This window comes from Diorhabda carinulata, chromosome 3, assembly GCF_026250575.1.
Source record: "Diorhabda carinulata isolate Delta chromosome 3, icDioCari1.1, whole genome shotgun sequence".
In the NCBI taxonomy this organism is placed as follows: Eukaryota; Metazoa; Arthropoda; class Insecta; order Coleoptera; family Chrysomelidae; genus Diorhabda; species Diorhabda carinulata.
Window position 1 is genome coordinate 12,892,834 of NC_079462.1, and position 18,152 is coordinate 12,910,985.

An 18,152-nucleotide genomic window follows, 5' to 3' on the forward strand; every position below is an offset into this window, starting at 1 on the left:
CAGCAAAGAAAACATTTAGAAGGATCCCAGTAATAAGTGCTTGAAAAAAAAGCAGTCATTTAAAGTAATGGATAATTAATTCCCAGAGAATTGCAATGGATAAAATAAAAAGAAAATCTGATAAAGCTATGCAAAAACGCACAGAAAGATGGACAAATAAATGAAATATCATTCAGAGCAATTTTATTTACGAGGATGAATTGATATATAGTTAGCCTAGACGTTTGACTTCAAAAAAGTAAACCAGTAAACGCAATAAATTCAAAGAAAAAAGATGTCCACCGAAATTGTGAAAATCGAAAAATTGGAGTATCGAGCCATCATCAAGTATCTGTATTTAAAAGGGTTAAGAGTTAAGCAGGTTTACGAAGATATGCTTAATACCTTTGGTGATTAATGTCCATCGTAGGTGACCGTCAAAAATTGGACTCAAAAGAGGTAAATTTTCCTTTGAAGATGATGGGAAGGCCAGTTTCTGTGTCAGTCCCCGAAAGCATTGATGCAGTTCATGGCATGATTTTATCAGACCGTCAAATTGGGCTAAAACGGATATCTGAAGCACTGAATATTTCATACGAATGCGTTCATCATATAGTTCACGTCAATTTGGACATGAGAAAAATTGCTGCAAAATGGATCCCCAAATGTTAGAATGTTGACTAAAAGCGTGCAAGGGTAGAAGCATCGCGTTCGATCTGTACTCGATTTGAAAACATGTAGACTTCTTAAACCTACTTGTTAGTATGGATGAGACTTGGGTACATTTCTACGATCCAGAAACAAAGCAAGAATCGATGGAATGGCGACACTCGGATTCTCCAAGATCAAAGATGTTTCGTGTCCAAAAATCTGCTGGACAAGTTCTTTCTTCAGTATTACCATCGAGTAATCATGATTGATTTTTTGGGTAAAACAATAGCTGAAGATTACTATTCGACATAACCGACCTCTTTACGGGAAAAAATTGAAGAGAAAAGACGCGGAAAGCAATCCAAAGTTTATTTGTTTTTGTTTTTGCAGGACAGCACCCCTGCACACAAATCTCATGTAACCATGCAAAAAATTCGTGATTTAGGCTTTGAATTACTAGAACACCCCCCTTATTCGCCAAATTTGGCTCCGTAATAAAAGCTGTGGAGGTCTGGTTTGCAGAGTAAGAAGAAACATTTTTTTGGTCTAGAGTCGTTGCAGGTTCGCTGTAATAAATGTATCCAATTAAGAGAAAAATTTGTTGAGTAATAAAATATTTTGACATTGAAATTTTGTTTGGAAATTGTTTGTTGGTATTTTTCAATATATCCTCTTAGTTTGTTATGAAGTAAAATTTAAATAACATAACCTTCGAAATTAGATTTAGAAATGTTGTTTGATTTTTATAACTATATATTTTATCCAATAAAACTTTTCATTTTTTTATTTTCTATATATTATACGAATCAATACTTTAACATTTATTTCCAGACAGACATGGGTATTTTTGTTGATGGTATCCAGTTGAGTAGATAAACACTATTTAATCAATAAATGTACACATTTTATGAACAAACAAAACTATATCACAAAAAGTTCAAGATCTAACAAATAAATTTCTAAACAAACAAAATCAGGCTTTCAGTCTAAATATTCATTTTTCAGTACCGTAATAGGAAATTCACAAAATAAATTGTACTTGAACGCATTGGATTGAATCATAAAAAATATTCATATGCTATCTCTATTCGCTCGCTTCTTTGCAAGCTCCAAGAACCCACAAAATGTGAAAGGGACCTTGCAATTCTTGAGGAGGTACATGTATGGGGATTTTTAGCTTTGGGGGGACTTCATATATACAGCGTGGGGCTGAAGTGTAAATCATAGTCTTCTAACAGTCCTAGTTCCTAGGAGGTTCGGAAAATATAAATACAACAAAATGAAAATTTTGGTGAGTACTAGTGCAAAATAAATCAAAGTGTATTGTGAGGTGATTTTAGTGCTTAAATTCATGAGGTGTATTAATATAAATAAATTCTTTTTATATAATTTCTAGTAAATCACTATTTTGTTTGTATACAATTAGTAATTTTTATAATATTCGAAAAACAATAGGTCATTTCTCTAACTGGAATTAAAATATTTGTTGTTTTTAGCTTTCCGTTTCCGTGGGAACTTGAAATAACTTTCGAGTCTATTAATACGCAGTTTGTCAATATTTATACATCTAATGAAATAGTAATGTTTTCAAAATATTATCAAAATAACTTTATTGAACTTAGCATCACATTTGTACGGATTTTCGGTGTATTGAAATTCAAGGCAGAACACAAAATAAAGGACATAACAAAATTTGAAGAGTAAAATTAGATATAACATTATTTTTATTTATTATTTATTAAAAATTATGCTTCCATTATAATGTGTGCTAGTGTTGTAGCCTTCTAAATTCAGGGGGATGAATTTTTTTTTAATTGATGACTTTCTTCCTAACATTGGGTAACCTTTCCTGAAAATCAGTTAAATGTACTTGTGCATGATTCTCAAAATTTTATCTATGATTTCAACTTTTATAATTGGGCGTGGTTTTTTCACTCTTCCAGATTTCTCATACAATGACCTAGCAGCTGAGGAATTAGCTCAATTTTCATTTTCTCTAAGTAAATCATCCATTTAATTCTAACAATTACTTAAAAAAGAAAAGTTAAAAATTTTCTTGGTACTGAAGTTTAGCTACGTTCAAATATAAGTCAAGTCAAGAAAACTGATATTGAAAATAGTTATAAGGATGGAAGCATTGTCAATCAATTTATAGGTTCAACAATTATAATATTTATTTGGAAAATTCCTTTGGAGAATATATGAGTTACAACTAAAATGAGATTGCATACAGATAATTTCATCTTCTGTTCAACAACACACAAATTTTCAAAATGTTTCAATATTGCTTGATCCACATTTTCCATTAAAATAAACCAACAATAATACAATAAATTTCTGTCAATCGTTTTACTTTTGTTCGATTTATCATCGATTTTTACAGGATTGATCATAAAATAGTTAGATGTCAATTAATTATTTAAAAGGAGATATCAGTTTTTATAATATGATAAGTTTATAACATATCCGAAATTTTTCTCCCATTTGAAAACTGAAAATTATATATATATATATATATATATATATATATATATATATATATATATATATATATATATATTAGATTTAATTAGATTTAATAGGAACTCAAATAATGTATCAAATATTTTCAATTTCTTGTGTTATAATATCAACAAAACAAAGCAATAAATATAAAGTATTCATGATTGAGCTGATTTTAAATGAAATAATTCCAGATTAAAAAAATCAACATAGAAAAGTGGCAATCAAAAATGTGCTATTCATGGTTCACTCTATAATAAAGATAAAAGTTTGAAATAATTTTTATCAAAAGCAATCACAGTCATTTTCCTTATACATTATCTGTAATATAGAAACGAGAAACAGTAACATTTCTACTTTCGTGCCTATTTTATGGATTCTGTATTAGAGTAAAAGTGTAATTCTAAAGACTTCCATTCCACATATTCCTGAAAACTAATTTGGAAATCTTTTATTCTTTATTTAACAGTATGGGCAAAAGAAACTAATGGTTGTGCATTAACTTGTTATATTATTAGACCTATCAGTTTCAATATCATATATTTCAGATAAAGAACGCGCAAGAAACGCGCATGCTAGTGGTGTAAAAATTGAAATCATAACAGAAAGAACGCATACTAGTATAAGTAACCATTACTCTAAATCATGAGAAAAATAATATTTTAATGTTTTTGAGAGACAATTTACCTAACTGAAATCAACCAGAATTTAATCTAACTAGTAGTAATTTCAAAACATCTAACATAGATGTACTTGCTAAATATCTGTGAGTTTGTTATCTTTGAATTTTAACACAGACTACATTCAGTGTAAATTATCCAAAAGCAGTAGGTGTCGCAATAAAAAATTAACCATTTTTAGTGGCTGAGAAGGAATCATAAATATTGTATAACATTCTCATAATGTTTTATACATGTGTGTCGTGCAGGAAAATATATTTGTAACTCGGGTATGTGATAAAATGTGATATTAATTCATATATTCACAAAGAGATAACGTCTAATATATTTTTATTCGTTCTGTGGGAGTTGTAGAATTTTATCCCGGATCCTATCTAATGTACGTTCTAATATATAATTCCTAAAAATAGCATTGCACTACAATTAGATACATGCAAAAATTTCTTTTTTAAATATATAAATATACAATGAACCAGGAAATATACGATCCACGTATAGGTAAAAGCTTCGACCCAATGCATATTATGTTTTATTTGATAAGATTAGAGAAAAAATATAATTAATTGTGAAAGCGATAAGCACGCTAACAAATTCTATATAGTTGATGGAAATTTCATTTCTATGGAACTTTTAAAAAACTTAGCATAAGTACCATAATGTACCATGACAATATGAGTATTTCAATTTTAAATAAATCATTATCAGCAATTATATATTCAGATGCTAAAAATCTCGAAATCAACTTTTATAACGAGTTGAAGCTCCAAGATTTCTTACATATTTCCTAATGTGACTGTAGGTTGTAGTATTCAGGAAAGATCTGTAGCTGATTCCACAAGCTTTCACTTCTCCCAAGGAAGGAATCCCAATAAACTGACGTTCTGGGCGTCTTGGGTCTTTGAAGCATCAAACTCAGATTGTTCCCACTCCACTCCAGAATGTTTTCAGGATTGGTATTGGTGTTGCCGAGTTTGTTGTGGCGGCTGTTTTGAACGATAACACTAATGTGCTATCGTCAGTGAAGCTCATATTATACATTTGTAGTTTACAAAGCCCTAAAATATTGTTTTATTTGTGTGTATTCTTCTACTAATATCCCATCTATTGATTGACGATATAGCTTATTGAAAAATCAATTAAACAGCGAAACAACGAAACATAAACTCTCTCTCTCTCTCTCTCAAAAAAACAAGTAATGAGACAAATGTAACATGCTACCATAGAATAGATAAGGTATTTATAATGTAACCTCAGAGAACACAAAAAAATATTGACCTATAAGGTTTTGTGGTAATGCAAGCAATTCGACTCTTCTGTACGTATCGAGTAACTACGATCGTATTCAATACAAGCGTGTAATGGTGTCTCATTTACCAAAAAAATGAATCAATTCGATACGAAAGTGAAAATAAAATTCCATAGTAAGCAGCGACTTTTAATCTGTCTTATAACCCGAATTAACAGATAAAACAATGTCGTTGGAGAGGATTTTTGTGTACATTCCGGTTGTGTTATATCTTTGAATATATTTGTCGCTCAAAAGCTCGTTTATATTTCTGATCTCATAATAAGTTTCGTCGTTTGATAAAGAAAAGACGACTTCATAGTTTAAGAGCGATTCTTCAATATACACTCAACTTCAATGCCCTTGGTCCAGTGTCCAGAGATGCTTTGATTTATGGAAGCCATCTTTAAAGACTTCTTAAATACGCTTCAAAAACCAACATCATCTCTTTGTTCGATGCATTCCCTAGCCTCTCGTTTTTAAGATCGTTGTGCTGGATTTTTGCCACAATATCTCAAAGATGCTTTTAGCTCATTTGAAACCTCTCTCGGTAATTCAACGATCTTATATTATTATATATTATCATTATCATGAATATTCTTGAGACTTTCATCTTTACTTTGAAATGCATCTGCCCATATTTCTTATTTCCGAGATGTATTTTCAAAACTACAAATTTTATAATTGTGCGATATTGAATTTTTGAATTGTAACAAATTTCGAGTCTATATCGAAAGCTCAGCTGATCCATCAGATCTACAACTACTTAAAAAGAGGAAATAATCCTATTTCTTGTGTTTGATATTGGTCTATTTTTGTTTGGAAGAAATATGATTGAAAAACTGTTACTCAATTCATTAATCATTACAACAACAATGTGTTGATATAGAAAAATTGTGTTATGAAAAGGAACTGATTATTCATTTCTTTTTTTTTCAGATTGTTCTTTGCTGCACATTCGCTTTGTCTCTGGCAGGATATGCTTCACCCTACTACTATCTCCAGCCACAGGCTACTATAGGTCCAGATGGTCACCCTATAGAAACACCTGAAGTCCAGTATGCTAAAGCCGCTCATTTAGCCGCACATGCGGCAGCAAGATCTCAAGTGGGTTATTATGGTTATGCTCCATACAATGCTCTACCCGCTGATACTCCTGAAGTGGCAGCAGCCAAAGCTCAACATTTCCATGATTACGCAGTAGCTGCCCAAAGAAACGCTGTATTATCACCTTATACCGCTGTTCACGGAGGTCTACCTATAGATACGCCTGAAGTTCAACACGCTAAAGCTGCCCATTTTGCTGCTTATGCTGAAGCTGCTTCTCGATCAGGATACGGACATGGTCACTACAGAAGACGTCGTGGAATCTACGATTTCCATGTTCCTGTTCTTGATCATAACGGAGTCCCAGTAGAAACTCCAGAAGTACAAGCCGCTAAAGCTCACCATTTTGCTGAATATGCAAAAGTTTTGAGCAGACCAGGACAAAACATTCCCGATACTGCTGAATACTCTTACGGTCCAAGTGCTGGACATTATACTGCTGCACAGTCGGCTCCTGCTGTCTACTCCCATGCTCCAATTTCCTACTATAGAGGACCTGGAGGTCCACCAGCACAAATTGGACATGATGGCCAGCCTCTAGAGACACCTGAAGTACAAGCAGCTAAAGCCGCCCATTTTGCTGCCCATCAAGCTGTTAGATCAGGACATCCGGGATACTATCATTATTAAATTAAAATTTTCAATAAAAGCAAGTGGAGTTTGTGAATCTAAAATAATTTTTAGTTTTCACATAGCCATAGGCTTGTTGGTGGCAGAAGTGATATATCAGTTATTATAAAATAGGATTTTTATACCGATTGTTAACCATTACAAGACTTATCTGACAATAAATTGATATTGTGACAGGAATCAAACAGCATTATATTTTATTATAGGATTACTTCATTCAAAAAATGACTCACAGAGTCGAACTAGATTCCGAGTACTGGTATAGCGTTATTGAATCTACATTAAAAATATTTCCCTACAAAGTAATCTATATAATATCAACCTTATCATATGAACAGATATTTATTGGAAGATTGTGCTGACATCTAATTTGATATCAATTGTTTACCCAAATCAAGTACCAATTATAAATCCTTCAATTAATGCTATATTGCTTAAAACAGTTTCAAGCCGGGAAATTTGAGGCTAAAATTATTAAATACATTTTTCATGAAAACTTGAGTGATGTGCTCAATGAATATCGAAAGGTTCTTTTAATATTGTTTAATATCATTTGCAGCACTTTTTTTCAACTTCAAAAAATTTTGGATTACCCTCCGTATTTGCCATTATATTGAAAAGAAGTTTTTGAAATAATAACAGAATCATATTCAATTTCTTTACAGTACAATAATTTATTTAACAGGTTCTTGGTAATTTTTTGTTCAGGGGCGATTTAATTTTAATTAAGTCTTCCATATTTTATTTTGTATTATTTTGATAAGTTGTTGACGGACTCTTCAAGGTGTTTGGATATTTTAGTTATTTTAGTTTTTGTTCCTATCTTGAAAACAGCTGTGTGAAATCGATGTGCTTCTAAAATATTTACCGTTTCATTTAATCTTTTTATTGAATCAGCTCAATCTTTCTATTTTTAATATACCATGCTGTTCATAAAACTACTATTTATACAGTTTTTTGAATTTTTTCAATATTTGAATCATTTGATCATATGCTATTATGAAAAAAATTGAACTAGAATACAACAAATCAAAAATTTATATTTTCCAATAGAAATAGGGTACTCCACCTAATTAATAATAATGAAAATATGATACTTGCTATAAAACATTGTTTTTTTGAATATTTTATCAACTATATACCATCAAGCAAATATTTAAAAGTATGAAAATTACTAATGAACTTCTACTATTACTACTTTTCACCTTAATTTACTTCCCATTGTGTTAATATCAACTTCCCACATTCAGGTACCTGGAAAAAATTTCAATCTGCTATATTATTTGTTTTAAATTATATTTGAAAAGGAAAGTATTTATTTGAATATAAGTGTAAACATTGATATAGGAGAGATAAACAGGAGTAACTAAATTGAAATTAAAATGTTTACTCTTCTATCAATATAAAATATTCTCAGGCTCATGTGAAGTTTCTACTTGCATATATAATTTGTGTATGATTGAACTATATATTTTCTCCATTCTTCTTCAAGTATCGAAATGCATGGACTGATTTTCTAATATCAACTTAATTTTATTCCTTCTGTACATTGAAATATTGTATCAACTCAATAATTGCACTCAGGATTATGATAATGACTATTATTCCAAGAAAACTTCCATTTATTGAATGGGCTTCAGTTTTCTCGGTACCTCATTAATTCGAAAAGATCGTTAAGGTCCTTTTTCAAAAATTTATGAAAAACTTTAGTAGTTAAAACTTCACTTGTTTGTTTTTTGAAAAGAATGAATGGATTAATATAGTTTATTGAAATATCATTAATATATCATCCATTATTGATCCATATTCCACAGTTATGAGAAATTATGATCAACATTGGCTTTTTTACTGGGAATGAAATGGAAAAATAGAAGTCTACATTTTAATGCTATTTTTGAACGTTATAGTTGAATGACAATCTAAAAATTAAATTGATTTCATGCCTTGGAAGCTCAAGCAGTTTTCGAAGATTTAAATAAATTGTACATGGATTCTGAAAATTTTACTGGGTCATTATCAAAATTTATTTGGTATTTATCCAAAGAAGTGGATCATTATATTTGATTTTATTATCTAAATCAAGGTTATAAACACCCAATATTTATCAATACAATTTAATACCCTTATGTGGTTTCTAGTTGAAAGTTCAAATTTTCAATTTTCGTCTGAATTAATTTGATTTAATATTTTATTGCATTAACATTTGCCAAAAAATGATACGACATTGGATTAGAAGATTAGTATTAGGTATTAGTAATTATTAATTTCATCTCTAAAATTCAAGTGTATAACTAAATTATTCATTTGTTGAAATAATGAAATGCACTTCACAACTTGAAAATTACTACTCATCAAAAATTTTCCAAAATTCTATAGGTAAAGGAAAATTTGAAATTTTCGTAGCTTCTATGTCTCCAACCCAAGTCATGTACAATATATGAGGAATCAGTCACATCTTCAGGGCGCTCATGCTCGTTGATATCCTATAAGAAATGTCGAGTTTTGCCTTCTTACCATTTTATGACCTCTCGTATCTTACACCACACCAAAGTATAATATTCCAAACAATGTTTTTGACCCTTGACTATTGATTGCTGTTTACATTCTATCTTACATTCTATCTTAATGTTCTCGTTATCAGTTTAATAATTATCTTATCTTTTTCCCACCTTCCGGTTTCTTTCTTATTTTCTAATTCTTTTCCGATCTATTTATCTATCTATCCTCAAATCTCAACGCGGATACACGAGTTTAAATTTTAGTACTTTTACTACCAGTATACTGGATAAAACGGTTTCTGAATGGGAAATTCTACCTATTACATAAGCTTTTCTCATCGATCTTCATCTACCGGTTTTAATTAGTAGATTAGCGTTATTTTTTTATTTCTGTATACAATAAATAATTACCTGAAATAACGTTTACTCTTACAACCTCTTGGAAGAATCGATCATGTAAAAATTTTAGTCACACTGAATTTTTCGGTTTGCCGTCAGACAGATTAAATTGCACAAATCAATTATCATTGACGGGTATTCGGCTTGATTTAATTAAACTTGACTTGGGCTAAAATATTTTTTAATCGTCTGAATAATGCGGTTTATTATTATTCATTGAGGTAAATAATGACGGAAATTTTTATCATGTAATGTGTGAAGTATGTCAAAACTTTCGAACTCGGAGATATACATCTTGGCATATTTTAAGGAAGTTAGTTTTCTTTAATGCTTTTCTATTTCAACCTGCAATGAACGTATTTAATGCAGTTTTATCATATTTGGAAACTTATTCCAAGCGTATTTATATCTGAGACCTTCCTCACCCTTTGCATTACACTACTAAGAGTTAACTACCACCAACATCTATAAAGTGTTACTTTATCACGTCTAGTGATAGCAAGTGTTTGATTCTACTCTACTACCGACCATGAAATCATAAAATTTCCATATGACTCTAATAAATTATAACAATCAATGATAACTTGTTCAATGTTCAAATTCATACCATCACTGTCGATTCATTTAATGAGCTTGTTAATTTTAATCAGATAATATTGAAACATTTTTGTCAAAGAAAGAGATAGGAAATGCGAAATGAGAAATAAAATTAATTTGTGAATAAATATTTGCAGAGTGATTTCAAAGTGATAAATAGAATAAAATGACCAGAATCAAAAATTTCACCGAGCCCTTCTTACAGTCAAGCATTTCCATCTCCCTCTCACGTCCCAAGAAGAAGCTTCTCTTTTGGATATTAGGGATAAGTATCTATACAAAAGTTACACGAGATAAACCAAGCCAATGACCTTTTTTGTTAGTGACAATTATAGAGGTTATAGTAATTTTGGAAACACAAATGTGCAATTTGAAAGTATTTACTAATTTAATAAATGTATTAGGCGCTGCCATCCATCCTGCTTTTTAAACTACTGTTATTAGCTGTTTAACCACTTTTTTAGTTGTGTATTCATTAATGGTACGGTTGGGCTAATATTAATATTTAGTTAACTGAAAAAGGTATTACAGTCTGTGTTCTTGCTCGTTACGGTGACAGATTTTACGTTTAACATTGTTTGAGAACTAAGATCTAATAGTACATGCAAATTGTGTAAGATTAGGTAGGAGAAATGATTTTCTCTCTAGATATTTTGTAAATACACCTTAGTAAGTCAAGTGTTTCTGATGTTTGATAGCTGTCTTCCCCTTGGAGATCTAAGCATCGATCCCCATTGGACATGTTTAGCATTGAAGTCCTCTACAAGCAAAAATCCACTTTTAAGTGAGTTATACAAGTCGTTCTACTGTTCTTGTACTATGGTAGGATTTCGATGACAAATCTATAGATATATTCGAATTGAAAAATAATTTCAGTGCTAGACAAACAACTTCTCTTTTTAAGAAAATAAGCGATCAACTTACTTACAATCAAAATACAAAGCATATAAAATATTTTCGAACTAAGTTGAACATAATATTTAAAAATTTTGAGGTAAACCAGTTTTATTGAAATTCCATGAAGGTATTTTAGCATTTTAGCATTTAGCACCTATTCCCTCATATTGCCATCAGCCCCTTCACATATTTCTAAAGCCCTACCTAAAAATACTGCTAGAAAATCTGAATTATCATCTCGAATAAACACAAGTGATCCTTCTTTGATTGGATGTTCTTCTGCATTCCTCTTTGCACAAATGTTGAGTTGATGAATACACACTAATTTTATTAATAAATAGATTATTGGTTACATGCAAGAACAATATTAAAGGAAGACTTATAGAAATATAATTGACTCAAGTTTTTCAAACGTCTAGAGCTCTATGCCCATTACTACTGTAAAATTAAATTTGGAAGACTTCTTTGACAAAGAAGCATTCCTATTTTTTGTGCAATCTTTTTTTATAAAAAAGGTTAATGCAGTTCTATCGCCTTTATCGTATATATATTTAAAAAAATTAAGTTTTTGCTAATTGAAATCTCCTGAATTAATACTGTTATGACTAACACACGACAAAACTAGCAGATTTATAATTCATATTGTGTACTTCATGGTAAACATGTGTTGCCGAATAACATCTGTCAGGGTATAATCTATTATCACTCTTATGAGAGGTTATCTGATTGGTGAGTGATCTCTTCGACTCACCAATCTACTTTTTGGGAAGTAGTTGTTTTCTCCTTTAGAGAACTGCAGACTATATTTTCGAAATATCCAATTTCGAAACAATTTTCAGAGGTAATTAGTAAGAATCGTATATTTTGATATATTTGACACACCCCTAATTTCATCGAAATGAAATCTATAATGTCAACGACTCATACTTAAAGTGAACTGAAGGTGATAAATTAAAAAAAAAACTTATTGTCAATTTTACTGATTCTATTTACATCGTAAATTTAATTAGAAGTGACGTATATTTTCTAGTGCAAAACGTATCATAGATCTATTTGCCAAATAAAATGAAAGTAAAATATTTATACAGTTCACGCACGAATAACTAGCAGTTTTTATTCAGCGTTTGACTTATTGGCCAAAATAGAAATTATTCGTATTAATATTGTTTGAAAGTTAATAAAAACTAGCACACCCACTATGAATTGAAAAAATATTGGAAATGGAATATATACACGCAATTAGAGAGTTGGAATTATCAATCTTTAGATAATATACTGTAACGCAACTGTAACAAGACTACAAAGTTATTCAACCAGTTACATTGTTCTTTTTTCTCTGTAAATTTCTAACTTAAGATAAGGCTGGAATCAAATATAATAGAGTGTTCTTTAGTGTTTGACGGTGTTTAAGAAACCTACCAGAATATTCGAGAGAGGTTAGGATTAGCTATAAAAGCAGCTGACAATAGGAAGGTTCAGGTGAAGATGAACATAAAAGCTTTGATGAGTTTGTCAAGCTCTGAATAGTGTTGTTGAAATAAATTTAACCGTGCACCGTGTTGTAGCAATACCAATTCCTAGCCTAACATTCCACAAGGTAACGATTTAGAAACCATTCTATAGCATCAGATTTATATACTTCCAAATCCATACTCTATATTGACTGACAACATTGTAGTGCTAAGTCATACTGATCTTACAATGGCTTCTTATACTTTAAAATCAGCTGTATATTAATTATAATTTGATATATCAAAGATAAGAACAAACTCAATAATGGTACCATTTAATTTATGAAGAGAAACATGCCGAATAGAAGTTCTATTACCACATGCAGAAGATGCTACATAGTTGAATATACACTAGGAAAAGCGTCTGATGATAAGGAAACATTAATTTACGAAGCGTGACCAGGACTATTTCAAAATCTATATTGGAATATAACATGTAACTTTAAGGTACCAACAGTAACTCAATAACATCATCCTATAGACCAATAGTTGGCGCACCCTGTTACATCTCAACCCAATATTTTCCTAAAAATTGTCGAAGAATCATCCATATTTTCAGTAACCAAATACACTAGGAGAGTGACAGTGACATGGTTTCAATCTATAATCTGAATATAAGCGATATAAGTGAAGAGACAACGTTGAAATTTGAAATGCCTGTTACCAATCGATTCGTACAGTAAAAATGGAGAAGTAAGTTTATGTATCGATAAAAATACACTAAAATAACACTTAGATTCTAAAAATATCGAATAGATACAAGACATTTCTCATTTGAAACAAACGCTTGCTTTTTCATTATTCAGATTTAGAAAAACTCGATAATATAATAAAAATTACTCTTCATCAGCTCCTTATAGAGCATATAGACTTATCATAGTTCCAGTCTCATCTTCTTTCAAAATTCTAATGATTTCTGATGAATATATCAAAACATGATACAATAACTTTCAACAACTCATTGGTACATACTAAAAAATTATACGAATACGAAAACTGTAATTTGATAAAGAAACAATATCAAAAACTTAATAGAAATAGTTTCGTTCAAAAGGTGCATGATCTAATTGCAAAAAGTTGAACTAAAGGAACATAGGCATGTCTACATTTTTTCTTTGTACAAGGTAACCAAGAATAGACAACTGCTACAACAATCGCGGAACAAAACATTTCACATTTTTTCTCTGAATGGGCACCTTTGCATATTGCACTATTTAAAGTAGGCCAAATTAACATCAAAAGTATAAACCAACATAATCATACCTATTAAATTGAATCGTTCGTAGTTCTGGTCGAGTGAAGCGTGATCGATATTTTAATAAAACTATATGTATTATCAACAAGGAATCAATGCTTTCTAGTAATATCTATGTATATCGGTATTCAGATAACGTAACGTGCAAGTGTGCGGTGAAACAAAAAAATATATATTAATTGCCAACGCATTATTTGTAACAGTTCCCAGATCAAAAAATTGCTGAAATATGAGAGATTGAGAAACTAGTATACTCTAATTGACTTTGCTGGTATCAGTAATAGGCTTTTTGATAGGAAGGATTCTGTTTTCTTTTCTACCTGAAAATCTATGAAAATCTATGAAAATAACTATTGATTATCATAATTGGATCATAACATCAGAATATAGAAATTTTATACTTGATGGTGAAACTTTTTGGTAATAGCTATCGACAGTTTTCCTAAGTAACCACTAATAAAGTTTGTCGCTAATATTTGTCATGACTTATGTTAAAGATTCTGCTAAATTCTTACAGAGAAATTTATATTGAATTGGCCATCATAAAACCCAAATTTCCATTGAAAAATGTTTTGCTTTCAGATATTTTCAACATTTTTTTTTGACTGTAATGTAATAGCTCGCCCTCTCCTTTAATACAATCACATGTTGTACTCACATATTCTATTTTAAGAGAGCAATACACATTATTGAATAATTAAATTGATTAAAATGATCTTGTGAGCAAATCCAAAGCATAGCTACTTGGTTCTTAACTTTGAAAGACCTATACTGGTATACTGAGTTTTTGCCCTCCACCTCCATCAAGTGAGAGATTGATTCAGTGATATATTGTAGTGCAGCGCCTAAAACCAGTTCATTTTATTAAATGGAAAATAGGAAGTATGAATTCCCAATACTAGAATAAATATTAGCTAGACATTAGATTCATCAAAAAATATTTTCGATATTCTAATGCAGGGATGGGGAAACTTTTTTCTTCGCGTGCCAATTTATTGTGCAATATCAAAAAATAACATTTTTAATTGCAATTAATTGACTTTAAGTTAGCTGCGAAGTTGAAGGCTCCATTTGTGATGCTGAAATTTTTAACAATGGAAAAAGGTAGTTATCCGAAAACCTATTACGAAGAGAATTCTTTCTTAGTTTCATTATTGAAAACTTTTGTTCGCACAAACAGCTTGTACCAAACATAGCAAATATTTTCTGGGAGTTGGCAACTATATTTGGGTATTGTGTCCCAATTTGCTGGTGTTCAGAAATAGTTGCTTCAAATTGGTATTGCATTGTATTAAAATAAATTCAAGTTTGAGATTAGCGGATGTTTGACATTAAAAGGCATCAAACAAATATTTAATGACGGTTCAATTTCCTTAAAATCTGGTAACCTCTTCTCAAATTCCTCGTGCAGTTTCGTTAGTTGTTGAGTGAACCTATTTAAGTTGTCATCTGAGACAGGTGATATACTGCTCAGTATGGGAAAATGGGTAAGATCATTCCTCTCTACACAACTGTAAAACAATTTAAGTTGCAATTTGAAGGCTTTTAAATGTCCCCAAAGCTCATCTAACAACTGATATTTGCCCTGAAGTTTCGTATTCAATTTATTTAAGTGACATCAAATCTGTGTAAAATGCGAAATCTGCAAATTGTGTATACATCAAACCCTCTGCACGTATTGTGTTGATAAGTTTAACAAACACATTTAAAACGGCTTGTATTTCAATAGGTGCTTTCAGTACCTGTAAACTCCAAATTGCTACCCATTATATTGGGTGCTCTATCCGTGGTTATGTTGTTGTAAAATGCCCTCAAAACAAGATTTTCCCAGTAGTTTTTCCTTTTAAGAATTGTAAGCATACCTCTAATAAAAATCAGCAATTGGGCGTACGAACGTATGATTTAAAGTGTGCTGGTACCCAGACAGGAGAACATTCTTTTGTGCCTAGTTTATTTAAACATTCTACGATCAACATAAACTTGATTATTCGTAAGTTAATAGATTCTATAGCTGTTTGTCTGGCAGAGATGATTACTAATAGTTCTTGACTAAATTGAATTACGCATACCTTACAACGGCTTCCGCTTGAAACAATTCAGGTTATTTACAAAAAACTTGATGATCTTATTCTCAATATCTTTCTAATAATCATGTTAATTTCTGTAGATCCTTCCAATGAAATCATATTCAATATTTAAAAAATTCAACGGTGCAGCGCTCCAAAATATACAGTTACTGTTACATGATTTGATAATCAAATAATTTGATTGAGGATATATTTAACTACTAGAAATTGGTCTGCGCGTTGGTAGATGTCCATCACTAAATTTTATATCCATCGATCATGATCATATCGCATACGTAAATGACAAAAATTTACACATTAACTGCAAGCACTGAATTAACGGCAATAATGGAACACTTTGTATAAGGTGAATTACTTCACTGAAAATAAATAAAAAAATTAAAATTCTTCATTTTTCTTTCTGAAACCACACACGGTGGAATGTTATGCTAAACAGAATGTGAAAATAGTGAGAAGCTTGAATGAACATTATTAAAATATTTGCAAGCTGTGAGGAATGTTATGTAACTACTGAGAGTGAATAGTACAAATATGAAATTCAAATATCTACCACGATAGGTCTAACTATTTATGTATTGCATCTCCAGAATATATTGAAATGATTATCTTAATTCCATCCGATTTCATTAACATTTACATATGCTTTTGTAGAATTGGTTCACATATTTAAAACTTTGACTGTATATTTTGTTTTATAAATCACGAGATCTTTCTGTTAATTATAAATCTGTTAAAATATTTTTTTTTTGCTAGATCAGCACCAATAGAGACGGTCTCAATGAAATTTATCGAAGTTTTTTTAGCGCTTCTTGAGAGAATTAACAAAAATAAAAATATATTTATTGATGAGGATTTTTATGTGATTTATAGCTATAATCACAGAAGAATACTCTAAGAAAAAGGGTGATTGTTTGTATATATACCAACTCAAACAAAAAAGTAGGTGCGGACGAGTGGATCGTACGAATTCGAAAATAACTGATTATAAAACGAAATAGGCAAAGTATTAATAATTCCGTATATACTTTGTTTTTTTTATTATTTCAGAAATTGCTGAATCGATTTCAATAAAATTTATGTGGAACCAACTCTGCAGCAAAAAAAACTTTTGGTTTTGCAAAATATTCATGTAACATGCATATAGTCGAATTAAGGTCATCCTCCTTGGACTCATTATTTCGGTTACTTTACAAATTTATCCCGAACACGTAAACTTTAAATCATAAATTAACATCTCTGCCTTCATCCTTCTACGAATGGCAGGTACAACCACTGATTCTCTAAATTAAAAGCTTACGCTTCTGATACCTCAGTTATTTTTCATTCAAAAATGTATCGTATGTAAGTTTTAATCCGCCAAAGTCGGAATGAGATCATTTCGAAGTAGTTTCAAATGAGAATCGCTATTCAAACTGCACTTGATACGAAAAGTATTGATGGTTTTTAACAATTTCTGCCCAACATTAACTTTAAAGGGTGTTTCTTATATGTATTCTTATTTAGTGAAGATTTTTAGTTCACCAAATCTGCACTCATCAGAAAACATAACATGATTGGATGATATTTTCTTCCAATATGTCTAGCATTCGCTTCCAAAGATAAGTCACATCGTTTTCCATGAGCTTCTAAGTATCATTTTGTAGATATGCTTTTTATTCTCTTTCAATATGGTTACTATCGATGTATGGCCGACAATGAATGTAGAGGATATCTCTCTACTCGATGTATGTGGATTTTCGTATCTAATTTGAATCAATCACCCTGTGCAGCTGCTTTTTTTCTACCTTACGTATAATGATAATATATAATAAGAAAAAAATGTAAATTGCTGAGCACGAGGAAAAAAACCATACCTGAGACATGAGATAAGGAGCGAGAGGTACCATTTGCTTCAACTCTTGATAGAGATAAAGAGAGAGGGAAGGCAGGGATTGGGCAAAAAGAGGATGTCGAGGCTCCACGATAATAAAAATTAACCAGGGATAAGAACCACTTAAGAACTAATTAGGACCACCAGAGACAGTATAAAATGGTCATAATTGATCGCATACATCCATTAATGGATAGCAGAAGA

At 30.8% G+C, this 18,152-nt stretch overlaps 1 protein-coding gene across 1 annotated transcript; it reads left to right on the top strand.

Moving 5' to 3' along the window:
* Positions 1-1,845: 1,845 nt before the first annotated feature.
* Positions 1,846-7,010, top strand: LOC130891176 (cuticle protein 18.7-like). Its single transcript, XM_057795775.1, has 2 exons — positions 1,846-1,921; positions 6,037-7,010. The coding sequence occupies exons 1-2, from the start codon at positions 1,910-1,912 to the stop codon at positions 6,832-6,834; spliced, it is 810 nt and encodes a 269-aa protein (XP_057651758.1). The 5' UTR covers positions 1,846-1,909; the 3' UTR covers positions 6,835-7,010.
* Positions 7,011-18,152: the final 11,142 nt, after the last annotated feature.